A 26,310-nucleotide genomic window follows, 5' to 3' on the forward strand; every position below is an offset into this window, starting at 1 on the left:
TCCTCTCTGGGTCCCTTCTGCCCTTTCTCCCCAGGCTCTGTGCCCCGCTTCCGTCCCCAGCTACACCTCCCTCCCCCCCTAACCTGCCCAGCTGTTCCTATGCCATTTTCTTTTCCTTGGTTTCTTTCCTTGGCTCCCCATTTTCAGTCTCCCCAGATGCCGGCTCCCCTCTCCTCCTCCCCCCTGCTCCCCTCTCCTGTGTCTTCTCTTCCAGGACCGGGGACAGCTCCAGCCCCCGGAACAATGGACCCCACCTTAGGGCTCCTCTATAAATTCTCCATCTTAGTGCCTTGCCCAACTCGTGATTGGGGAGTAAGATGGGGGAAGGGTTATTATCAACAGGACCAGCTTCTCTTCTGGGGGTGGGAAGGGAGTCAGGGAGGGAAGAGATAGAAAGAGGGCGTGGCTCTTGTCTGGATTGTGCGTCCCTCTCCAGGGTAGAGAATTTGTATTCCACCCCTGAGACTGACATCACTGATGTCAGGGGAAAGGAGGTGGGAGTGGGGAGGGGGGTGTGGAGGGGGGAGGTTTTTGTTGAGGAGAGCGCGGCCAGAGAGCAGAGCTCCGGGACCCAGGTGACCGGGAAAGCAGGCAGCCCCAGCGGCGGGAGCAGCCAGCAGCAGCCCAGACCCGGGGACGGGGGTGGGGGTGGGAGGGGGGCTGAGGGGAGGACCTGAAGGGGGGCGTCAGGGCAAAAGGGACCCCTGGAGCCCTGCCGCCTTCAGAGATCAAGCATCTGGCATCAGGGATCTTCGGACCCAGCAGAAGGATCAGCCACAGGGGAGGTGTCCTCCCAGGGAAGCCAACGACAGCTCCACCTGCCCCACATCAGGAGTGCCCCCCCCACGCTGCTGGCAACCATGCCAGGCCCCTAATCCCTCAGCCTCCATCCCCACTGCCCTCCTCAGGCCCTTTCCACTACCTCCAGCTCTTATCTCAACCCCCAGTTCCCAACGCCCCTGCTACCACCTAACCCTCCAGGTCTTGGGCACACTGACCCCCATCCTGGAATATTTGCCAGATCTCTGGGAGGGAGATCATCTGTTTGGGCTATGCCCCCTGGTGGCATGACAGTGTCTGCCTAGACCCCTGACCCCTAGCCCTCAACTACCTGGGCCTCCTTTGTGTGAAGAGCTACCCCTCTGCTCAGCACTGTGGTTGGGGGCCAAAGGGAAAGCCAGCCCCGGCTGGGCCCCCGGCCCCCACCACTTGCCTCCTTGCTGGGCAGCTCCCCCTGGCCTTGGGCCTCTCCCTGCTCCCCTCGGCCCCTCCTCCTGGGCCGCCCCAATGAAGGAGCCGGATGCCATCAAGCTGTTTGTGGGGCAGATCCCGAGGCATCTGGAGGAAAAGGACCTGAAGCCCATCTTCGAACAGTTTGGTCGGATCTTCGAGCTGACTGTCATCAAGGACAAGTACACTGGGCTGCACAAGGGTGAGGGGTCAGGCCAGGCTGGAGAGGCTTCAGGGAGTGGGCTGCGAAGCTGGGAGGCTGGGAGGAAGGAGGAAGCCAGGCTGGAGGGATGGAGTGGCTGGAAAGGGCTGATCTGGAAGGAAAAGAGTTCAGGGTCTGGGGAGTGTGGATGGAGGAGCTAGAAGAGAACTCAGCTAGGGTGGCCAGGGGACTCCAGATGGAGGACTAAGGACAGCCTCTTTGGGGGTAGAGTTGTCAAGGGGGCTGCAGAGATATGGATCCCAGAGATGAGGGGAGTGATGTCGTGAATGAACTCAAGCAAGGATGGAGGAACAAGAGAGCTGGTTTGGGAGATAAGGAGCTGGGCAGGTGTGTGTGTGTGTGTGTGTGTGTGTGTGTGTGTGTGTATACAAGACTGAGAGTCTTAGTAGCCTCAGATACTATTGGAATGGGGGTCAGGACACAGGGGCAGGTGCTCAACCTGGAAAGAGTGGACATGGACTGGGCAGGGGAGCTCCAGGACTAAAGAGAAAGACCTGGGAAGCAGGTTATGAAGGACAGAGATTGGTAAAGATCTGGGAAGTGTGGGAGACTAGAAAGTTAAGAGAGCCGGGCCCGAAGAGAGGATGTGCCTCAGGCCTGTCCAAGGACTGTGTGGGTAAGCAGGGTCAGGCCTGGGGCAGGACTTGGAGAGCTCCAGGCACTGGGAGTCAGTGGGGCCACACTGCCTCGCCTCCACCGGCCCAGGGACTTCCGGCTCAGTGCTCTTCCCTTTCCTTCTCGTCTGTTCCACTCTCCACCCTCCACCTGCCTCCCATGGAGTTGGACAGAGATGAGGAAATAGGGAAAATGGGAGACGGGGGGTGGGGGGGGGTGATGACCAAGATGGAGGGAGATGGAGGCAAAGGAGAAAGGAGAAAGGAGGCCAGCTAAAGAAGAGAGGAAACCACACTACACGTACTTGTCCTGCGATCACAGGCCCCTTCTCCTCCCCCGACACAAAGCTCATCTCTCAACAGCCCAAGCGTCCTCCCTCTTCCATCACCACCACCATTTAAGCCTCCCAGTCTCTGGGTCCCTGCACCTTGCTCATCATCCCAGAGACTCCCTGGGGCAGAATGTCCACCCCCTCTCAGACGCCTCCCCACCCCAGCAGGCAGAAGGTGGTGAGAAGGGACAAGCTTCCCAGTGCTCAGTCTCGTGGTGGGGAGCCTTTTAGGGAGGGGAGACCAGGGACTCACCCTGCCACCGGGTCTCTTTGCCCTGCTCCTCCTCAGGATGTGCCTTCCTGACATACTGTGCCCGCGATTCAGCCCTGAAGGCCCAGAGCGCCCTGCACGAACAGAAGACGCTTCCAGGGGTGAGTCCCGGCCTTCCCAGGGCCAGGGGGCTGAGAAAGGCCTTAGAAGGGGCAGGGGGCTCACCACCTTCCCAAGACACTGAGTGTATTTCCACCTCCTCTCATCACCAGGAAGTCCCTCTCTCCTTCTAGCATCCTTCTTTCTTGCTGTAGATGCTTGCATTTCTTCTTACCTGGACAGAAGGAAAACAGTGATTCGTGGAGTAAATGTGACCTCTGCAAGGAGCACATGCAGCCCTTTCCCCACTTCCCAACCTGTCCACAGGACAACACTTAGAGGGAGGACTTAGCTGGTTGGGAGGTGTGGGGAGAAGACTTTGGACACCCAGTGTGGGGCAGAGTGAGCAGGAGGCACCCAGGCCCTCTTTTGTGGCTCTGGGGAGGAAGTCTGGCTGTGCAATGGGGGAAGGGTGCCTGCGGCCTGAGATGGGCAGTTGGTGCCTGCTGGACTGTCTTCTCTGTGCTGGCTTCTGAGCTCAGACAGGCTCACCTCGTGTCTCCCAGGAAGAGCCACAGGAACAGGGCCACAGGGCATCGGGGGGAGCAGGACCTGGGTGGGCCTGGGCGGGGAGCAAGCTTGGGGGAGCAAGCAAGGGCAGGGGCAGCCATTACGGTGGAGGATCATCACTTGGAGGCCTGACCCTGCCAAGTGTGCCCAGGGAGGCAGGGGTGGCCTCCCTCCTGCAAGGTCAGAGCTCTTGTCTCTTCTCCTCAGCCAGCCTTGCAAATCGACCCAGGCCTGGGCTGGCAAGGGCAGGAATAAAGAATCTCAGACTGCCCCCCCAGTTGCACAACCTGGGAGGGAAGGATGTGTCATTCCTTTCCTATCTATCTGCTTCTGTTGTCTCCTGCACTATGAGCCCCAGGAAGTACTCCCTCAGAGGTAACTTCATCCATCCCTTCAGCAAACATTTGCTAAGTGCAGTCTGGGTGCTGGAGACACACCTGTCACAGCCTCTACTCCTTCCCCTACGAGGCTGATTCTCCATCGCTTCTGGGAGGGAAACAGACAAAACAGATGAGGAAAGAGGGTGTGGAGATCTGGGAAAATTAGAACTGCTTCAACCACTCCAACTTCAAACCCTCTGTAGATCTGTGAGCCACCCTCTCTGTGGCCCTCAACCCTTGAGTACCACTGGGAAAGCAAATCCAACTGCCAGCACCTGCCTTCACTCCACTGTCTTATCCCAGTTGGTGGCAAGGCCCCCAGAACAGCCATTGCCCACAGAGTTAAAGATCCATGCATGTGTGTGAGCAGGCTTGGGATCCGAGGAGCACACAAACGTGTGTGTGTGCGTGCATGCACATGCGCACGCCTGACAGGCCAGGTATGTGGGTGTGGGCACAGGCATCCCTGGGAAGCCTGGTTCCCATCGCATCACATCACAACTTTCCTTCCTCTCCCTCTTCTCTGTGGAGGCCCCTCACAGATCAACAGTTTCATCTCCATTGCTGTTTCTCTGTCTCTTTCTGTTGTCTCCCTATCTCTCAGGGCCCCTGCAGAAACCAGAGGGGGCGAGGGAGAAGGTGGAGAGAAGGGATCCTGGAGTGGGGACTTGGGTGGGAGAGATGACCTGCGGGTGGGCACGAGCCCAGGGCCGTCTGTGCCAGCTGGGGGCATCTGCCCTGGGTCTGTCCCCCTCCAGCTGCGTGCATGGCCCAGGCAGGGCTCCGTCCTGGGTCCTGGGTGTGGAAAGGCACTGCCCCCCCTTCCTGAGGAAATAAAGCCCAGGGTGGGAGTTGAGGGGAAGGGCACCCCGTTTAATGATTGTCTAGCCCTGCCCCTGAGCTCCCAGGTGACGCTGAGCTCTCCTTTTGGCCTCTCCCCAAGGGACAGAATCCAGAGGGACCTGACAGAGCCTCCAGTAGGAAATGAGGGGTTCCATCCTCCAAGGGGGACCCCCGTGCTGGGGGCTTAGGGGAGCAGAACAGGGCAGTCTAGGTGAGCACAGGTGGGTGACCAGCTCTGCCTCACTGACCAGCTCAGCCCTTGTATCCCCCAGGTCTTTTCTCTGCCACCTGCCTTCCTGGCAGCACTGTTTCCCCTCAGACAGTCGTTGTGTGTGTGTGTGTGCCAGCTCTTGCACAACTGTGTTGGGAAGTTCTTCCTACTCTCTAACATCCATGCCCTCCCACTGCAGGTTCTTTTTTAATGGGGGCATTTAGCCCTCTCTCCTTTCTCCCCATTGTTATCACCCCAGAATCTGGAAGGGGTCACCATATTAGGGTGATGCTTCGGGCTGCAGAGAGAAAGTACGGGGGCTGGCCTATGGTGTGGAGCCCCATTTCCTTTTCTCTCCCCTAGGCGTTCCCAGGAATGGCTCTGCCACAGGTCCCTGGATTCTTCCTGCAACCAGGGTGTGGCCTCCTGGAGGTGGTGGTGCGAGGGCTCCCTCTGTCTAGCCTGCCTTTCCCCCTCTACTTGGGCCAAAATCCCACTCTGGGGACATGGACCCTCCCTGTCATCTTGCTGCTGGGCAGGTGGATTCTGGCCCCAAGGAGAGGACCTGTGTGTGGTCTGGGACACTGTGCACAAGTCTGGATCCAGGAGTGGCAAGGCACCATACCTGTCCCCAGAAGAATTAGATTTTGTGGGAATGATGAGCTCTTCTTAGAAGGAGGGTCTTTGCTATTGGTGAGAAGGATGAGGGCCTTACAAGTGACTATGTTGCTGGGGGGTGTCAGTGATACCTGGCTGGAGTATAAATAGCCCCTTCTTCTTTGGGAGGCCCTCGGGAGGGCTTATCACCTGCCAGGTGGTAGCTAGGGAAGAGTGGCGCCCGGCGCCGGGTTGCCAGGTAAACAGGGCCCAGCTGGACTCATGGGAGGGGGCAGGTGTGCCCGAGCTGAGCTAACAAAGACTGAGCTTCCCACAGGAAGTACCAGGCCAGGCCAAGAAGGAGGAGGCTGGGAATGGGGCATTGGTGCCACCAAGGGAGGCTGTCTTGGGGGAACGTTCCATCAACGTGTTCTGTGCAGTGGTCTATACACTTGTGTGTGTCTTTGTGTGAACGCATATCAACTGGGGATATTTACTGAGATGCTATTTTTGTGGCTGGGAGCCTGTGCAGGGAGGGAACAGCATCCTTTCTCTCGGGGTCCCAGGTTCCCCATCCCCAACTAGAACAGCAAATCCCCAGGGGCCTGTGGGAAGGGGGTAGTGCCAAGCATAAGAATTCCTGGTTCTGATTCTACATCTCATGTAGTGGGGATGGGGGGCTGGCTGCTGAGATGCCTGTGAGGTGACTTCCTGGTTGCTTTGGCGAGAGTACAGGAGAGAAGGAGGGTGAGAGACCAAGAGCCCTGAGCGTCTGATCCCCACCCCTGCAACACATACACACACACACACACACACACACTCCTGAGGAGACTGAACCTCCGATGGGATAATCCCAGATTGGTGGAGGATTTGTGTGACTGTTACCCCCCACCCCCACCAGCTGCTCTCAGATCCAGCAATGGGCGGGGGGGTGGGGGCGGCAGGGACGTAGTATAGGTTCAGGTGGGGCTTAGATTTAATCCAGGGCTGGCAGTACCTACCTCACCAGCAGAGTCCAGCCAGACTAACTGGCATGATGTGATACCCGGGAAGAGGGTCCAGTACGAGAAGGGGCAGGGGCAACTATCATTTCTGCACTTCTCTGTGTTAAGTGATGACACACAAGGTCTCTGATACTAGAATACTAAAGCCGAGGGGAACCTGACTCGAGACTGCCTGATTCAGCCCGTTTTACAGATGAGGAAGCCAAGGCCCGGAGGAGAGAAATGACTTGTCCCAGGTCATCCAGCTAGTAGTGAGTGGCAGGGCCAGTCCTTGAAGTCCAGTGCCTTTCCTGAGGGTAACTTTAGCCCCACCCTCAGAATGAAGATGAATGGTTTCTTTTGTTTATTTATTTATTTTTGGTCACTGGAACTAGAACTGCCCCACCATCAGATGATTGGGGTGACCAGGTATGGCCCCAGCGGTCAAAGTCCTCAATAGCAAAGTATTTTCAGACATGAAATACTGAGTCCTTCCCCTCCGTCTCCAGTCCCTGAGATGCTCCCCACCCTGGTTAAGGAAATCAACCTGCAGGAGTCATTCCCAAGTCCTCTCGCCAGACAAGAACGTGGAGAGTGGAACTGGGGATGTCTGCACTTCCATTGGAGGCTGAACAAAGGAAGATACTGCAGGAGTAGGGGAGAGGAGAGAGCTATGGAGGACTTCCGGGTGCAGGGAGAATCTCAAAAGAGCACAGGACAGCAATTCCTCCTTTAGAGCCCACTTGGCTGTGAGACACCAAGGATTTGATCTGGAGGAGGAAGGCAGGAGAAGGGACAGTATGGCCCCGGGCAAGGCCTGCTCAGCAGCCTCCCTCTAGAATCAGGAAGCTCGCCTGGGCCCCTCCCCCACCTACCTCCCAGCCCCACCAAATCCTCCACCCCCAGCATACCCTGTTCCCACCCCCCTCCCCACTCCTTCTCTGGGTGTGTGGAGCAGCAGAAGTGATGACGTCACCACGGTCGCCAGGGCGACGGGGACGGATAAATCAGGCTGAGTGGGCGGTTGCCATGGCGCGCATTCTCCCGTTGCCACGGAGACTGGGCATCTGCTCTCTTTGTGCTGCCTGAGTGCCTTCCCCCTGGGGTCAAGGGGTGTAGGGGGGCAGAAAGAGAGGCAGACACACTTCTAGGGGTCAGAAGGAAGTGAGAGCATCTGGGGGTCTCCCTCAGTCTAGAGTCTTCCTGGGGCTTCTTGATGAGGTGGCCTCTGTTGCTCCTACTTTGTAGAATTGAGGCAGCTCTTGTTGAATACTAGCCCCTTGGCTGGGCTCTATCTCAGGGCCCGGGTCGTATGGGCAGCCCCATTCTCCCCCTAAGGAGAGCAGCACCTACCCCTGGCCAAGTCATGTGGGGCCCCACTTGAGCCTGGAGTCGTGCCCCATGAGCATCCTCCTCTACATCCTCTCCTTCCACTGCCTCTAATCCCCTCTGGTCCTAATCCTAAACAAGATTAGGCCCTGTCCCTTCCTTCCCATCAGCAATTTAGAGGGCTGAGGAAATCGCCTGGGCCTGGGGTTTACTCCTTCTAGCCTCTCCACAGGTCCTGGCCTGGGGAGGGCTCTTGGGTTGTTCAGAGGAGGTCCCCAGAAGTTGCCTTCTCTTCTCTCCTTTAGATGAACAGGCCGATCCAGGTCAAGCCAGCCGACAGCGAGAGCCGAGGAGGTAGGTTCTGTACCTTTGGACTCAGTCTCTCCCCTAACCCACAAGCCCAGGGCTTGGAGTAGCTGAGGGGCAGTCTTTCTTGAAGAAAATCTAAGAATTCTGAAGGTGGGCATAGGAGTTAGCATGGCCAGAGGGCCTGCGATCTGGCCCACTGTACAGATGGCAAAACTGAGGCCTGGAGTGGAGTGCAAGTCCTTCAGAACTGGGATGAGCACTCTATGTAACTGTACCCCATCCCCCAACCATCACCCTTTCACATCCTAGAGCCATTGGTCCTCAGGGTGAGGGGAATGTCTGGAGCTCCAGGGAAGAGCTGAAGGTGAAGGGTTGGGGTTGCTGCCTGTCCCAAGTTGGAACAGGGCTGGAAAAGCAGCCAGGAGGCCCTGAACATGCCTCCTCCTGTGCCCTACCCCCCAGAAGACCGGAAGCTCTTTGTGGGGATGCTAGGGAAGCAGCAGACAGATGAGGATGTCCGGAAGATGTTCGAGCCTTTTGGGACCATAGACGAGTGCACTGTGCTCCGGGGGCCAGATGGCACCAGCAAAGGTAGCCGCCCACCACACCCTTCCCCACTAGGCCCTCTGGCCTTCCCGCCCTTCCCCCACTGGTTCCTTGCGCAGTGGAGACTGTGGGGGCCCTCATGACTGGGCACTCACCCTTTCCTCCTCCCCCTTGAACGCTCTAGGCTGCGCCTTTGTGAAGTTCCAGACCCATGCCGAGGCCCAGGCCGCCATCAACACCCTTCACAGCAGCCGGACCCTGCCGGTGAGCCCCGCTCCCCCAAGCCCTCAGGCTTCTCTAGCCCTGCCTGGCCCACCACCAGGCCCTGGCTCAGAGGGGGCAGTCCATTCCAGATAGGGTCTTTGAATTTATTTAAAAAGAATTTTCTGGCAGAAGAATCAAACCTCTCAGGGACCCCTTCACATTCACGTAGCATCTCCCTACCTCTTATCTCCTAACCCTGCCCCTCATCTTCAGTCCAAATGCCTTCACTCTCCACTCCTGCCTCCTCCATCCCTCAGCCCTCTCCTTCATCTCCCACCTCTTCTCCCACCTTCCCATAGCCCCCCACCTTCATTGGCTGGGCTTCAGGACACTTGCTTAGAGGCCCCACATGCCCTCCACACATTTATTCTGCTGCCCCCACATATTAGCAGTGGGTCAACCGACTGTACTGGTGGAGGGCCTCCCAGCAGAGCAAAGCTCTAAAACGGAACTAGCTGGCTCTGAAGGAGGTGAGCTTCCCCTAACTCAAGGTTCTCCAACAGAGGCTGGGCAAACACTTAGCAGGCACTTGGTCGAGAGGCTGCAGCATCAGAGAGAGAACTGCACCCTAGATTCTAGGATTCTACGACAATCCCTGCAAATGTTCCATTTTGGTTTTTATTTGGTTAAGGCTGGTATTAAAATTAGAGGCTGCATCCCCTGACATGAGGATTGGGGTGTGGGGACGGGAGTCATGGTAAGGGGGTGGGGTGGGTAGAAGGCAAGACCAGCCTGAGATTAACCATTTGCCGTGGCTGATCCACCCTGGGGATGATTTCCAGCTCACGATCCTCACGGAGAAGCCAGTGATGCCCTTTGCATTCCAGTAGGCCTTTCCCTTTTCAAACACATGGCTTCACCTTTCTCAACTCTTTCTAGTCTCTTGCACATCCTGGCACAAGGGGAGGGTGGGATGAAACTCTCCCCATTTGACAGAGGCACAACGATGGCTGCCCTCCCAAAGAGGCCAAGCCATGAGTGGTGGAACTGAGGCCAGGTCCTGAGAGCTCTGGGGAGGAGAGACTCCGCACTTTGTCCCTCTGACCATATGTGGGGCCCATGCCCAGGGTGCCTCGTCCAGCCTGGTGGTGAAGTTTGCTGACACGGAGAAGGAGCGAGGTCTCCGCCGAATGCAGCAGGTGGCCACCCAGCTGGGCATGTTCAGCCCCATTGCCCTCCAGTTTGGAGCCTACAGCGCCTACACCCAGGCCGTGAGCACTGCCCCCTGAAGCTGGGCCTGGCCCATCCCCTCTGCCCCTGGCCTCTTGGTGTCCTGCCCCCACCCTCCCAATGCCAAGGCTCAGGGTTGGGAGGGGAGCCAGGCACAGGGGGTCTGGCCCCACTCTCCTCTCTTCCCCCGCCCCCAGCTGATGCAGCAGCAGGCAGCCCTGGTAGCGGCTCACAGTGCCTACCTCAGCCCCATGGCCACCATGGCTGCCGTGCAGATGCAGCACATGGCCGCCATCAATGCCAACGGCCTCATCGCCACCCCCATCACCCCATCCTCAGGTAAGGCCCAGGCAAGGCAGGCTGGGCTAGGTGTGAACAGGACAATTCAAGGGAGCTACCACGTGGTGGGGGTGGAGAGGGGGCACAGGGCATTGCTTAGGGAAGCCATGGGGTCCAGAAGGGGCTCAGGGGTCAGAGAGGAGCCTGCGTCCTTCCCTCTGCCCTCAGACTTGCTGACTCGTTCTCTGCATTTGTGTGTGTGTCTGCTTCTCTGCTCTGTTTCTGTCGCTTTCTCCTCCCTAGGAACCAGCACCCCTCCTGCCATCGCTGCCACGCCCGTCTCTGCAATCCCTGCTGCCCTGGGTGTCAACGGCTACAGCCCGGTGCCCACCCAGCCCACTGGGCAGCCTGCCCCTGATGCTCTGTATCCCAATGGGGTTCATCCCTACCCAGGTGGGGGTCTCTGCCTGCCCACCCCTCTTCCCAGCAACTAACCAAGCCCCCACTTCCATTGCCAGCAGCCACGACCCACCTTCCCTCTCCAGGCTTCAGGAGTCTAAGGCGCTTTCTCCTGCTCTGTCATCCTGGGCAGGGATGCTCTTTCCTGTTCTCAGCCAAGGATGCTGAGGCTTAGAGAAGCAAAGTGACTTGTCCAGGGTTGCACAGCCAGCCACAGACTCCAGTCTTGCTAATGCCAGGCTCTCCCCTCTTCCCACTGCTCTGTGCATTTCCATCCTCTCATTTCACACCCTGTGCCCGGATGAGGCTCTCCTCCCCACCTGCCCAGCCTCTGCTCAGAGAGGCGCTGGTGGAACCCCCAGCTGCATCCTAGCCCCACTCTCATGGTCTGCTCTCCCCAGCCCAGAGCCCCGCGGCCCCCGTGGACCCCCTGCAGCAGGCCTACGCAGGAATGCAGCACTATACAGGTGAGGGGCCCCAGCCCAGGCCTGGATCGGGCGGGGGGGTTGGGGTAGGGATGACAAGAGGGAAAGAGGCCCAGGAGCTGGGTCTGGGTTTCAAGACTCCCTGCTTACTGACAGGCCATTGGGGGCAGCACACCCAGGCTCTGAGGCAGCTGCTTCTCCGACACCTCTCAGCCCTGTCGACTCCTTTGGCCTGGGCTGGGGAAAGGAGACAGGGCTGGCTGGGAGGGCCGGGGTCAGGGGAATCTCCGGAGCCCCATTAGCTCCTCTGTTCTCCCCACTCCAGCAGCCTACCCGACAGCCTACAGCCTGGTTGCGCCTGCGTTCCCACAGCCTCCAGCCCTGGTCGCCCAGCAGCCCCCACCTCCCCCACAGCAGCAGCAGCAGCAGCAACAGCAGCAGCAGCAGCAGCAGCAGCAACGGGAAGGTGCGGCTTGGGCGGGGTCCTCCCAGCTGAGAGCCTTCAGTGATAGGAGTGCCTTTGTCGTGGGCCTGGGACTTCCTGTCACCCACTCCAGGCCCAGCTCTGGCCCCATGTATGGGGAAGAAAGCGAGTGGGGATGAGGTGGCTGGCACCTTGGCCCACATGTTGGGGGCTGGGATTGGAGGGTCCTCCCAGGACCTGCTTTCCCCAGGGCTCTGGTTCCTTGAGTCTGTCTCCCAATCACTAAGCTCTCTCTTCTGTCTCTGCTGCCACCCAGGCCCTGACGGCTGCAACATCTTCATCTACCACCTGCCCCAGGAGTTCACTGACTCAGAGATCCTCCAGATGTTTGTCCCCTTTGGCCATGTCATCTCAGCTAAAGTCTTTGTTGACCGGGCCACCAATCAGAGCAAGTGTTTTGGTAAGAATATGATGATCCAAAAGATAAAATATGGCACGTTTTTGCCAAACTCCAAATGAGGACAAGGTCTGATACATATGAAGGCACTTAGGGTCTCACTGGGTCCAAGGTTTGAAATCCAGATTGTCTACGAGTCCGAAAGAACCATTTTTTACACACCCAACATTCCATACAAGCTGCTGCCCAGGCCTATCTCTTCCTCCAGAAAACCACAGCTTCATCTTTTCTCCTTAAGAACTGGTCAGATTCATGCTCCATGAGGTCTGGAAGAGGCTCAGGAACGGGGATGTTTGGTTTTCAAAGGAAAGCTTAGGGAGTTGGGTTTAGTTGCCTTCAGGTCTTTGAAAGCCTGCCTCAGGGGAGAAAGGGAACGTTCTTGTCCTCCCTGCTTCAGAAGTCATTTAGGGCTAGAAGTGGTGTTTTCAAAAGGCAGAGCTATCCAGGCTGAGGAAGGGGATGCCCTTCAAAGACTGCTGGAGAGAATGTCCTAGTGTGGGTGAGCAGCTGGACTGGATTCATTCACTCAAGTCATCAATCAACAACTCGTTACTGACTGCCTACTATGTGCTGGGCAGTTTTCTGGGCATTTGGGATACCCAGAGGAAGGAGGGTGGTGCTGGGGAACCAAAGAGCAGGCCCTGGCTCTGAGCACAGGAGAGTGAGGTGGCGCTGGGCCGGGCCTTATGCCCCTCTCACCTCAGGCTTTGTGAGTTTCGACAATCCGGCCAGTGCCCAGGCTGCCATCCAGGCCATGAATGGTTTCCAGATCGGCATGAAGCGCCTCAAAGTCCAGCTAAAGCGGCCTAAGGATGCCAACCGGCCCTACTGAGGGCCCCCAGGTGGGTCCTGCTCCCTGCCCTGTGACCTCTCCACACTGCAGCCAGGGCCCTCACTTGGACTGCCCCCACCCCCTCTGCCATCTCCCTCAGGGATGGCCACCCCGCCCCACCCGAGTCGGGGCACGTGAAGCAGGGATCTGGAGCAACTCCCTCAGCTGTTTTTCAATCAAGTCATGCTCGCTCTCTCTCTCTCTCTCACACACACACACACACACACACACACACACACTGTCACCCCAGAGAGAGCCCAGTCTGTATATCTGTATATATCTGTGTCCAATCCCCAGATCTTCCCCAATATCTGGTCTTGTTTGTCTGGTCAGTGTCCATGTGTCTGTGTGTCTCTCTCTTTCTGGTTTTCCTTGGGGTCGGAGTGGAATTAGGGAAGTAGAGTTTGGGGAATAAGGGGGCTGGTTTAGGATACTGGAGGGTCATAGAATCACGCACGGCTCCTGGAATATCTGTTCTCCTGAGAAGTGGGGACATCAGGTCCTGGTGCCCTGGACTCGAGGTGATTTCTCTTATGTGGCAGTAGACCATGGGACAGTGGAGAGTGCACAGAGCAGACTGGGGGGAGTCTAAGCTTCAGGCCTCTTGGGAGCAGCTTTGGTTCAGGTGGAGGAGGCCAAAAGGCTGGACTGCCTGTGAATTTCACTTATCAGGTCCCCTCCACCCTATTGCCCACCACCACCCAACCTCATGGCCACAGAACTGGGAGCTTTGGTTACTTTTGTGTTGTTTAATCCCCTTTGGACCAAACGCCTGAAAAAACACAACCCAAGAACAATACCCACATTTTCTGTTTCTCCCCCTTTCCCCCCAATCCTGGCTGCTTAACTTCCCCCACCCTGGGGGCCCCCCCAGCCCAGGGCCCGTGTCCATTGTCGGCCGAAGCCCCCATCCCCGGACCCCTGCTCCGGGCCCCTGTAAGTTGCATGGAACGAGCGTGTTGTCTTTGGAGCCGATTGTTTGTTATTTGGGGAGGGGCCGCGGAGGGAAGCGCCCCCCAGCCCAGGGTCAGGGCCGGGGCAGCTCGCGGGATGTGCTTGGTCAACAGTGGTTGGTGACTGTGGTCTGTGTTCTGTGCATTTCTCTCTTGCTTTTTTTGTTCCTTTCCGAAAAGGAATAAGAGCCCTCCCTAGGGGCTGGGGGGGTCTCACCCCACGAGACACCAGCCCTAAGCCCAGCTCTGGGTTCTCCCCTGGCCTGCTCTGCGTCCCTTTAGTGGATGCCCCCTTGTTCTTTCTCCAGGTGTCTGTCCATCCACTGCACCTCTTCTCCTTTCTCTGCATTACCTCTGCCTGCCCATTTGTTGTCTCATTTCTTTGCCTCTCTCCCCCTCTAGTCCCTGTCTCCGTATCTTCTAGTCTTTCTTTTTCTCACTGGCTGTTTGAGTATTTCCTTCCTCCTATCCTTTGGTTTCTTGTATCATTTGCCCTCTCCCTCCCGTCTCCTCCATCCCTGCCTCCTGTTGTATGGCTGAGGGGCCGGATGGTTCAGTCTGGCTTGAGGCCTTTCTGATGACCTGCCTTCCTCAGGCAGCTCCATCCTATACTGTCAGTCCCCCCAGCTACCTCTTCCCCCCGAGAGCCTGTGACCTGCATTGGCTGCCGTCTTCCCCATGGCTTCACCCATGTTTCCTTCCTTCACAGGTCTGGAGACACCAGAGGAAGGGGCGCCTCACCGCCTCTCCCCACGACTGGCCCCAGCCCTCTCTGCACATCTGCCCTGGGCCTTGATTGGGCTCTGGGGCAAAAGCTGCTTCACGGCCCTGGGGCCTCAGGACACCGGCCCACTCCCACCACCCTGCCTCTCCTGAAGGGCCTGTTTCCTCCCAGGTGCCCTTTTGGCCTTTGTGAGGGAGCAAGGAACAGGCTCCAAGGCTCGGGGTATCTGCCTTCTGCTGGGGCTCCTGTGACGGGCCTTCTGTGCCCAGCTTTCGCACTTGCCTCCCCACCAGTGGGCCCGTTCTACCTGTGTGGGCCCCTGGGAGGGCAGTGGGGGCCTCCCACACGCTCCCCACCCCACCCTCACCCCAGCCTCTTCCCCACATTAGGGGTTTCTCAGAAGCTGATTCTCACATTCCCTGCCACCCTCAGCTAGAGGTAGGATATCCCTGAACCCTGGGCTCCCAGCCCTAAAACTCACTGCCTCCCCCAAGGGCCCCCTCTAAGAAGGGTGTAGGGGAGCCCTGAGGGCTGCCTCTCCACCAGTCAGCCACAGAGACTCTCCTCCTTTCATGAGGAAAAGACCTCCCCCGAACCCCTAAAAATGTTTACAGTCTCTGCTGATCCCCTCCGTGTAAATACCACTACCACCCGTGCGTTACCCAGCCCGGCCTGGCCCGGACGCTGCCATCTCTCTTTCTGGGAGTTTAGACAATGTTTCCCTTGGATTTTTCTCTCTCTTGATTTCTCCCTTTGCTTTGGTGGGTAATTGGGTATTGGGAGGAGGGGTGTGGGGAGGGCTAAAGGGGTTTATTACCTGATCATTTTCTTTAGGAAGAGGTTTTAGGGAAAAGAACTGGGGTGGGGGTGGGAGTGGTAAGGGGAGATTGGGGACTCAGTTTCAGACACTTCTCTATGCTTAACTTATTTATTTATTGCATTTTACTTTTAAAGAGTTGGTCTTTTCTGTCTAAATAAAGAAAAAAGTTTAAAAGCATCAAATAAGAGTCTTGGAAGGTTGAGGGTAGGCAATTGTGCACATCGAGGAACAGGGGGGAGGGAGGTGAGGAGAGGAGGTTCGGGAGAGAAAACTCTACCAGGAAGGCCCAGCCCTCGCTTTGGAGCCATGTCCAGGCCCTGATCACGGCTTCATGATGCTATTCTTCCGCCCTTCTTTAGGGCGTAATTCTGGAATGCTCTGCAGAGCTAGACACAGAGGGAAGAAAGCATGTCAGCAGGCCTCTCTCCTGTATCCAGCCCTGTCCCTCTGATAGCTGAAGACTTGCAGCCTCACATTCCAGACCTCTGCTTCTCCTTTGTTCATGTGTGTGAGTGTCCCTGCACCTAGCCGGTGGGGATGCTAGGAGCTAACTAGACCATACCATTTATTAAGCATTTTTCTCTGTATGTGGTTCTGTTCTAGGCCCTTAGTGTGCATTTCCTCATTTAACCTCCCAACAATCCTGTGAGGCAGGATATAATTTTATAGACAAGGAAATGGGGGCATTGGAGGTTAGTTAACTTAACCAGGGTCACTAAGGGATGGGTGCAGGAGTTGAACTCAGTTTGTCAGACTCCAAAGCCCATGATGCTCTCATCTCACAGGTTCAACTACCTGTTCTTGGACCTGAGGCAAAGATTCCCAAGAAGTATGAAGCAGGCCATAGCAGTGACCCCTATCAAGCAGAGGGTGGGCTGTATAAGCTCTAAAGTCCCTCTAGTTCCTAGAGCCTTCTCTGTGAACTGCTCTAGGACTGGGCTCAGGGGGCTCACACAGGCGTTGTCTTTGACTTCATAGCACATGGGCCATCTGCTTCTAGGCAGCTACCTGCTTCCCTACCCTCCTTATGTCCTTGCTTATAAACTTGCTCACCTTCCAGCCCCCATCTGGCTTCAGGGCAGAGCTGTTCTGCAAGAGCACAAGGATGGATGAATCCCCACAACTTACCTCCCACCTCTGCCCTATACTTCGGCCTTCTCTTACACTGCCCCAAACTAAGAACAGTTAAAACAAGAAGCAACATGTGAAGTACTACAGAGACATATCTATGGACACTCTTTCAGTAAAAGCATCTCTTGGATCGGCAGAGATCAGGGACGGGACTTTACTCAGAAGGAAGAGAATCCAATCAGGATTCTTAGCCACGTTCACAGCATCTGAAATCCCAATTAGAGACATAGGCGTGCATGTGCGTGTGCGTGTGTGTGTGGAGTCAGAGATGGGAAGAAGTGTGTGTAAGCAGGAGGACAAGAGGAGTTGATATTAACATTATGACTTTTCCCCTGAGCTGTCTCACCATGGCTTCACAACAGTTTCTGGGTCAGGACAGCACGATGGAAGGTGGGTGTTAGATCAAAGGGCATCTCCCAGAGTGATTTACTGACTGGTGGGTTCTCCCGGGATATGGGTGTTGGGAGGTAACAGGACTAGGAAGTCTCCTTCTTCCTGGCATTTTCCCAGATCTCAGGCAGCCCCTCACACAAACACTAAAGACTATATTTATTGTCTGTCATTGCTCACTGCAGTCCCCCCTACCTGCAAGGCTGCAGCCAGATTTTCTCCAAGAAAAGCATCAGGTAAGTAAGGTTGAATAATGAAAATGAGGGAGACAGAGAGGGGTCTTTTGGGGGAAATAAACAACTTTTGGGCAGGGAATCTCCAAGCCCTTTGGCGGCAAAACATAGGAGGCCATCCAAGACAGAAAAGGAAGCTCCTAATTTGTTTCTTGTATAAACACTGATTTTTCAGGGATTCTACTGGCTTCAAATATAGTAGGAAAGGTATAAAGGAGGGGTAGTTCTGTTAGCTACCAAAGTTCACTAACCTGTCTTCTGAGAGAAGAGGCCTTAGCAATAAAATGGGACAGCAGAAGAAATAGGAAATGATGGCAATAGGATTCCTTAACTTCAGACCAAGCAAGATGAAACTCAGTACCAGTTTCTTCTTCTAAAATAATCAAGTTACTGTTTGAATGTTAATGGCAGCATCAAGAGAGAAGGAAAATAACTTGAGGCAGAAGAGTGGAGCTGACAGGTTAATAGCAGGGATTGGGAGAAGTCTTCCAGTTATAGAAACGAGAACAGACATTTAGAAAAATATCCTCAGTTAGGAGGACTACAGTGATGAAAATGTGGCAGGGGGAAAAAGCTCTGGATAATTCCTTCAATGCATTTCCATCCCGTCCATACTTTTAGAGCTTTGAAATGTATAAACATCATGCAAGCCATCTCCATTTCCTTTGGGTTGGACCCTGCGGTAGACAGCCACGGCCTCTCCGACTTCTAGGGTTTCCTTTGTCTTTTAATTCTCCTCTAAAATTTTAAAGCCTTTCACAGCCTTAGCTTCTTGTATTTGTGACTGAAGGAATTCTCACTCATAGCGAAGCCGCCTTCTCTTCCCCAAATCTGAGAGCCCTGACCCAAGCTTCTGCTTCTTAGAAGATTCTCATTTTCTGGCCTCTCTTTTATCTACTTCCCTGAATAGTCAGTCAGCTTCCTCTTGCTCCCCATAAATGGGGTTTCCCACCAATATACTGCCTCCTCTCAACTGCTAGATGAAAATGACTCCCAGCTATGCACTAATTTTTCTCCCGGACTCAATTCGGTAGTGCCTTTCTTCCCTCAGTCTTCCTCACTAGTAAACAGCACCTATGTACCCGCTCAAGCCAAAACTTGGATTACATCCTTTCTCTCCCATGTCATATCCAATCCAACTGCAAAGCCCTACTGGTTCTCTCTCTAAAATACATCGTTGATCTACTAAACGTCTCTCCATCTCCACTGCATCAACACTGCCCAGGTCACCCTCACCCCCTAGAGGCCTGCAGCATCTTCCTCCTCATCTGCCTCCACCTCTCCCCTCCTGTCCTCCTACATCCCGTTCTCCACAGAAGCCAGTCACCTTCTACAAATTCATTCACAGAGGTTTACTCTGCCTTGTTCACCACTGTACCCCCATCATCCTCAACAGTGCCCAGGACATTAGAAAATGCTCTGCAAATAACTAAGAAATAACTGCTGGACCCTATACCTAGATTTCTCACCCATGCCTAAATCATAACAGGTCCAAAGCTAAAATATGTTCTCCTCCAAAGTTGCAACTCTTTTTTTGTGTGTGTGAGGAAGATCAGCCCTGAGCTAACATCCATGCCAATTCTCCTCTTTTTGCTGAGGAAGACTGACCCTGAGCTAACATCTGTGCCCATCTTCCTCCACTTTATGTGGGAGGCTGCCACAGCGTGGCCTGACAAACAGTGCGTCAGTGCGTGCCTGGGATCCGAACCCAGGCCACCAGCAGCGGAGCGCGCGCACTTAACCACTACACCATGGGGCCGGCCCAAAGTTGCAACTCTTAAATATTTCTATTTTCCAGTCACCTAGACATGAAACCTTGGGAGTCTTTTACTTTTCTCACATAAATTCAAAATTATTAAATCACAAAAGGTTTTACTTCCACAATTTTTCTCATATCCATTTCCCTCTCAAATATCACTGCCTCTACTTTTAACTAATTATAGCAGTCTCCTAACTGATCCTTTTGTATGTATTCTGAAACATCAATGTTTCTAAACTGCAGCTGATTAAAAAAACAAAACTTCTCTGTTTTTTGGTGTTTTTTAATGTAGAGCACTTCACCCTGCCATTCAAGGCTCTTCAAAACCTTTTCTTCCATTCTATTCCTACACATACCCTAAGTTCTAATTGAACAGGACTATTTGTTGTTCGTCTGGACAAGTTTGATCCTGCTCCCCCATCCCATGTCTTTTCACTCCCAATTACTCATCTGGCATATAATGGCTCAATAAAGTTAGCTGAATGCCTTCTTGTTGAAATCCTGCTCATCCTGAAGAGTTCACTTAAACACCACTTTCTTCATGAAGATTCCCTTAGCTGCCTTCATCCAGAGCCATGCCATTCTCCCTCTTTTTCTAGTCCTTATGGCACTTAAACCTTCCACTTCTTTATAGTCATCTGTGAATCCCTCATTCCTCTGCGAGGCTGAAAGCTAGCGGAATGCTTCTTACTTTGCTTTCATATCTGCTGCAGTATCTAACACAATGCCCTGCACAAAGTAGACATTCAATAAATGTTTGTTGACTTTAACTTCTGTCATTCTAACCCTGGAATTCCACTTTCTACTTCTCTATGGATTCTGTCCTTGCTAAAGAAAAAACCTTTTACCCCATTTGGATGGTAATATTTATCAGATTCCAATTATTCAGTGCTGATGGCTGCGTGAATGAGACCCAGAACAATGTCTCTCCCTAGCTGCCAAACAAAATGTCAAACTCGTCCTTGCTCTTACAGTCTTCAATCAAGAAGCAAAAGCACATGGCTAGGGGTTATAAAAACACTAAAAAAGGAAGGTTCATAAAAATAATAAAAATATCCTACCTAACATAAATGCTGAGCTTTTCAGAGCAGATTCATTCCATGAACTAATGCATAGAGAAGAGGAAGTACTCTTAAGAATAGGTTATTAGGCCACAGCACCTGACAATCCTCTGTAAAAGCAAAGACCATGCAGGACCACACTTTTTCTCAGGGTGTGGGCAGAGGAGAGGATATAACCACCCAGAATGCCTGGTATTGTGCTGGCATTCATTAGGGGTTCTATGTACCTTTCAGTTCAGATTCCAGAGAAGTTTCCAGAATTGAAAAATGAAAAAATATATACATGTTGCTGGGGGTAGGCAGACAGGGCTAAGATCTGTCCCAAGGGCTCTGCCAGGCTCTGTCTGCATAAAGCTGAGGGAGAGGAGTCCTGTGAATCTTAACATGGAGTTTGTGAAGGCTGGCACAATCAACTCTGAGATCTGAGAGAGAAGAAGGAATCTTTAAAGGAGCCACCAGAAACAGAACGTTAGACCAAGGGCCTCCCAGCTTCTCCTTTTCCCACCCTTGCCCATCTCCTGCCCTCAAAAGACTGCCTCACTAGTTGCTTGGGAGAACTGGTTAGATGTTTCTTCCCATTTGACTGACCATTCAAACTCAATTCTCAAAGGTCTCTCTTCACTTCTTCCCACACAACCCAAAGGATTTGTAGTCTAGGAAACCAAAGAATAGTTTCATCAATAAATCAATTTATTTAAAAGAATATGTTACAATTAATTACACTAAGTGACATTACCAAACAATTTTAGAGTGGTTAGCTCTAGAACAAGGAATCAAAGAAACACTGTTAGCCATTACGTGTCTGCGTATTTTCTCTTCACATTTCTTAAATCACAAATAAAAAATACAAGATACTGCAGTGAAAATACAATTAGAGTTTCTCTCAAATAAATTAAAAGTGTCATGGCCTGGGGAAAACTGAAGCCCAGCTCACTGGCTTAAAAAGGGAGCATGATATAAAACTGGTGTTCAAGGTTAGCAGTCGCCCAAGTGCCTCCACCCCATATCACTCCCCTCTTCAGTTCTGTTCTTCCCCAGAGCCCTAAGCTTCCCACACAGCCTAGATTATTGCTGAGGAGTGAGCTGATGCTGTCCTGCTATGAGTGACACCTGGCATGATATGCTCAGGTTTAGCAGAAGAGGAAGGTAGAAGGTGTAACTGGAAGATGGGGAGCTGAAGAAGCACACCCACTGCCTCCATTCTCTCTCTTTCTCTTTCTCTTTCTCTCTCTCTCTCTCTCTCTGAGTATTCAACCACATCATCCTCCCTCCAAAAGAAAGCTTATGTGACACAATGAATCTGGCGAAGGAACCTAGCAGTATGTTGGGGTCCCACAGACCAAATGGTTTCTCCTGCTGAATCAATCCAGCCAGAGAGCACGATGGAGAGAAAGGAGGGCATAGTGGTCCCTCCAGGTCTGGAGACTTCAATCAACCAGGATGCAGTCCCCTTTAAGAAAACTGCCTCCTAGGAGCCAGGCCCATAGGTGGTGAATTCTGAGATGAGAGAGATAGAGAGAGAGAGGTGTCACCTCTGGTCAGTGCCCTATATTGCTGCTCCAAGCACTGGGTTTGGAGCTACAAGAGGGGATAACCCAAAGCTACTGGCCTGGGTAACTAAAGGATGAAACTAGATGGGCCAGGCATGGTGATGTTGAACTAATTCCTTCCTGAGAGCTCTGTCCAGGCCTAGAAACTGCCCTGAGCACTCACCTGTGCTGAGCTTAGGCCTAGGTCAAGGGGAGGGCAGAAAAATGGAGAGCAGAATAAAAATATAAAGAGCAGAGAGCCTGAAGCATGGCCCAAGGGAACCTTTCTGCAGGGACAGGTTTCTCAGGGCCTGCATTTTCTCCTGATCCATAAAAAACTCTAAGATTTTACCAAAGAGGATAGAAACTGATTTGGGAGGAGAGGACAACAGGAGACCAGGAAGATCCTGCTGGCTCTGCTGGGGCAAAGCAAGGGAAAGAGGGATTCCCTCCATTTCCCAGAGACAAACTGCAAAAGAAGACTGGGTAGAAGCCTCCCTGGGCAGAACCCAGGACTAAGGAGGGTAATAGGGATTCGAGAAAGGAAGTACAGAGCAAGGGGGGAAAGGAATGTCACACCAACACTGCTTCATGCAAAGAAGAGCTTGATCCTGCGGAGCCCCACAGCCATAGTGACCTCTGCCCCATCACAGGAGGCCTGCTGCAGGTGGAAGAGGAGAAGGCGCAGTCCTCCAGGGTCTCCCTGCTTCCCCCTCCTTGCTGCGACTGGGTGCTTGGTTAGTGGTACAGCCTCAGGTAAGGGCTGTTCCTAAACAGATTCTGCCAACAGGCCAACGCCCTATGCGGCCCTCATCCAAAATCCAAAGCACCAAGTGAATGCTATGCCAGAAAAGGAACAGAGCAGCATCTACCCACTCGAAGGGGCCTCCATCCTAAGGGCATCCCCACTATGTCTTGTATCCGGAGGTCAGCACTTGGGCTGTTGCATGGACTCCCGGATTTGTTCATTCCTCTCCCACTCCGAGGGAACAGGGCAAATTGCTGCTATTGTCACAGTCTGAACACAGCTGGTGCCAAAAGCCTCTTTAGCATCTTGAGTGAGAAATCAACATATCTTCTTTTGAGGGACCTCTGGCTCATTATTAAATTCATCTAAGCCAAAAGAAGTTAATCCTATGTCAAAGCTTTCAAATCAGGGATCATTCTCTGCAACTTTAAACATTCAGCATTCTTACATTTTGCACTCTCTGATCCACCTGGGTTTGGAAAAGGGGAGGGAAGATGGGATGTCCTACAAGACACCACACTCCCTTGGGGAAAGTGGCTGCCAGGATAACAGAGTGAGAGAGACAGAAAAGTGGCTTCACGATGCAAAAACAAGTTACGAAAAAAGAAACTTCAAACCACCCCAACACTGCTCAGTGGAGTTGACTACAACCAACTATGGTGCCTCCCAGTTAGACAAAGCAAAAGATACCACCCTATGGAGGTTTTTGTTTAGAAGGTGAAGAAGAGAAAAAGAAAAGAAGGCTCAAAGATGTGTTTCAGTTACATCAGAGCCTGACTCAGAGCTCCCAATGCAATATCTACAGAGCCCGGGGGCTCAGAATGTTGCCCTACCCTAGTCAGCCCTGGCCCTATATCCTGGGATGGAGCTCTTAGATCTCAAAAGGTCTAACTGCAAGGTCACATGAGGAGCTCTTTGAGGGAAAAAGGTTTTCCTTCCCTTTTAATTAAAAGTTGAGATCCAACCCAAATCAACCATATTCCTACTGCTTCTTCCTGGGTCCTCAGCTGTCTTGGATAGGGACGGTTTGGTTGGCACAGACCACTGACACATTCCAAGTTTCCCCAAGGCCTTGGAGGTATTGTCAGACTCCTCCCCAACACAGCTGTTTAAGGAAGTCACAGAGAATCTACTAGTTATGGGTGGTTACTGGTCAGGAATGGAGTAGGGAAAAGCTCACGTACATAGGACATTTCTTCCTTCCTTTCCCCTAAGTCCAACCTTTGTGCCTAAAGGTATCAGCTTTAACTCTGGTCCCTAGTACTATCCCTGCTTCAGAAATGGGAGGGAAATAGGAAATTGCGACCATGAAGTGTTTCAGGTTCCTGTGGCATCAACCTCCTGAGCCCACCCTCTCCTCCATTCTAGGCCAGTTGAAGGAAAGCACACAAGTGGCCCTGAGGAAGCAGACAGGAAATGTGGAATGTGGCTAGAAAGCCATGAGTGGAAGAAAGAGAGATGGACCAGGGAAATTGTCTTGGAATCAAGAGACCACACCAAGTCTTTAAACTCTCCCTGCAGATCTGCAGCCTGGCTGCCCTTGAGAAACACACCTCTTTCTCCTCCCCAGCAGCCTCTTGGAAAATAAAGAAACTATGCTCCCTGCTCCTCAAACTCTATGGCAACCCATGAGTCAGAATCTTCACTCAATACAAAAAAGGGGGGAAAAAACCCAAGCAGGTTGTAAACTTTTCAAGTCCTTCATGAGGAGAGGTATTTTCCCTGTAAAATTTTTTTTTCCTTTTTAAAGTTTGTTTCAAAATAAAGACAGCAAGAGAGAAGTCATGAATTCTAGTGAAAGGTGTGTAAAAACACAAGCTAAAAAAGGTACTGCCATCAATATGAAATTTAAAAAGAAATATATATATGTATATACGTGCAGCTAATTTGTGTATATATAATTTTTACATACATACATATATATGTCTGAACAGTGCAAATGGATGGAGTTCATAGTTCCAGTTTTAAAAATATAGTACAAGGAGAGTCTGTTGGTATGAGGCCCAGGTGAAAGGACAAAGATACCTTTGGTGAGTTGGTTGGGCTTATTTCTTTTCCTGTCTTAACTCAGTTGACTCCTGGTGCTGACCAATGTGTTGTTCTCTACCAGCTCAATTCCAGAGACATGAAATTCAGAAGAATTATTAATAATATTTAGTTTAGAGCTTTTGAATATAATGACTTTTTTCCTTTTTCTCTTCTTTTGTGTTAATGGTTACTCTGTCTGACACGGGAGACAAAAGGGATAAGAGGATGAGGGTGAAGAGAAGGGAAGGGGATAAGGAAAGGCTAGGTGGCCACATCCCTCTGCTGTGACCTCGCCACCTGGAAAATGTTCTGAAAGGAAAAAAAGAAAAGAGTTATTGGGAAGCCTTAGGTGTCCACATCTCCTCCCATCTGGAGACAACCCCTTAAATAGAAACGGAAGACGTCTGACTGGATGACTCGATCTGATTGGCCTCTTCTACTGATATAACTTCCCATCTAGAATCACAGCCTTTTGGAGCTGGAAGGGACCTTGGACATTAATTATCTGGTTCAGCCTTCCCGTTTTACAGATGAGAAAGGATGAGAAAACTGAGATCTTGGGATGCTGATTTGCCCAAAATCACAGGGAGGAAAAAAAGCCGGTAGAAAATCCAGATCTAATTCCCAGAGCCCAGTGTTCTTTCTTCTACATCAAGAATATAAATTTTCATGTTCCTGACTTTACCTTCTGAACCTCGGAAACATTTTCTTTGAGAATAAGTAGCTAATTATTCAGAATCTTCCAAATTCTGCTCCAGCACTGGCATATACAGACAGTAGTAAAGCAGCAGCAAAAACTTTCCCACACATACACAATCTTGGTTAGCCTAGACAGACTGTCATGGCTCATCCAGTCGGAATGGCTAAAACTGAGGACAGTTGCCCTTCCAGGTCAGGAACAACATGGAGGGTAATTTGATAAAAAAAAAAACAGGCAGAGGAGGATCCATGAAGTCATGAGAGATGGAATAGCCTGTAGCTAATGGCCACCCTCAGACAAAGGAAGAAGCAAGGCTTCTTTTTTTTTTTTTTGTGAGGAAGATCAGCCCTGAGCTAACATCCATGCCAATCCTCCTCTTTTTGCTGAGGAAGACCGGCCCTAAGCTAACATATATTGCCAATCCTCCTCTTTTTTTTTCCCCCTTTTTCTCCCCAAAGCCCCAGTAGACAGTTGTATGTCATAGTTGCATATCCTTCTAGTTGCTGTATGTGGGATGCCACCTCAGCATGACTGGACAAGCAGTGCATCAGTGCGCGCCTAGGATCTGAACCCGGGCCGCCAATAGCAGAGCACGCACACTTAACCACCAAGCCACGGGGCTGGCCCCCAGCAAGGCTTTTTTGTACAGTCCATTCAGCATCCAAAGGCTAACCTCTCTGGAAGGGTATCCTGGCTCACATGGGATAAACAGTCCCTAACTAATATTCCTAGAAAGACAGAGATAGAGGTGAGGGTCCCATGTATTTGGCCATAGGCCTATATATTTTAAACAAACAAAGATGAAAAAGTCAATTCAAGACTGTTTAGAATTACCTCTTTTCTCCACTTGAGCTCGCAGAACACCCTCTCGAAGCATTCATGCATGTAATTGAACTGAAAAAAAACCACAGTAACACTCACTGACTTCTCAAGACCCGGTGCCACAGGGCCATGACTTTGAACTCCTGCCCCCAGGCCCCCCACCTTCCAAACTTGCTCAGCATGACAAGCACCACAAAACCCAGGCCTGGCTCATCTACTATTCTCTGGCTCCTTCTAGTGGTAAGTGTGAGTCAAGCAGGATGTGAAACTGCCAATCCTAGTCAGGCCTAAAGGAAAGACAGGAAGAACCTGGGGCTCTAGGATTCAAACAGGTTCAGATCTCAAGACAACTGCTATCTCTACAGCTTTCTCCAATTATGCATTTAGCTTAAGGAGAACTTTAAGCCCAATCTACTTTCCCCAAGCATGCTTCCCCGTCTACCACTCACATATGGTGTGAAGATTTTGACCCATCGAGGCTTCTTCTCTCCTCGTGCATATTCAAAACAGAAGGCCATTCCTTCTTCATCTGTATCCCATCGCTGCATCTCATCCCATTCAAACGCTATTACCTGGTTCTAAACAACCAAGAACAAGAGCAGAAGTTTGAGAATGCTGGGGAGCT

At 52.4% G+C, this 26,310-nt stretch overlaps 2 protein-coding genes across 3 annotated transcripts in view; one reads left to right on the forward strand and one right to left on the reverse strand.

Moving 5' to 3' along the window:
- Window positions 1–293: 293 nt before the first annotated feature.
- Window positions 294–12,787, forward strand: LOC101405888 (CUGBP Elav-like family member 3). 2 transcript variants are annotated; one of them, XM_014791834.2, is made up of 13 exons: window positions 294–575; window positions 1,327–1,432; window positions 2,689–2,771; window positions 7,928–7,976; window positions 8,394–8,522; window positions 8,662–8,741; window positions 9,809–9,952; window positions 10,109–10,250; window positions 10,494–10,643; window positions 11,051–11,116; window positions 11,400–11,540; window positions 11,815–11,958; window positions 12,660–12,787. In XM_014791834.2, exons 1-13 carry the CDS (start codon window positions 318–320, stop codon window positions 12,785–12,787), a joined length of 1,620 nt encoding a protein of 539 aa, XP_014647320.2. In that variant the 5' UTR covers window positions 294–317. The 2 variants fall into 2 exon arrangements, with proteins under 2 accessions (XP_014647320.2, XP_004436079.1); XM_004436022.3 differs by lacking the exon at window positions 294–575 and having other exon boundaries at window positions 1,023–1,432.
- A 7,740-nt stretch (window positions 12,788–20,527) lies between these two features.
- Window positions 20,528–26,310, reverse strand: part of SNX27 (sorting nexin 27) — a 68,817-nt gene continuing 63,034 nt past the window's right edge. Inside the window, exons 10-12 of the mRNA XM_004436020.3 lie at window positions 26,135–26,263; window positions 25,698–25,757; window positions 20,528–24,472 (exon numbers count right to left, since the gene is read on the reverse strand). Coding sequence (XP_004436077.1) covers window positions 24,425–24,472; window positions 25,698–25,757; window positions 26,135–26,263 — 237 coding nt within the window. The 3' untranslated portion in view covers window positions 20,528–24,424. The remainder of the gene's footprint in view (window positions 24,473–25,697; window positions 25,758–26,134; window positions 26,264–26,310) is intronic.

This window comes from Ceratotherium simum, chromosome 2 (assembly GCF_057802395.1).
Source record: "Ceratotherium simum simum isolate JZ-2026a chromosome 2, ASM5780239v1, whole genome shotgun sequence".
Taxonomy (NCBI): Eukaryota; Metazoa; Chordata; class Mammalia; order Perissodactyla; family Rhinocerotidae; genus Ceratotherium; species Ceratotherium simum.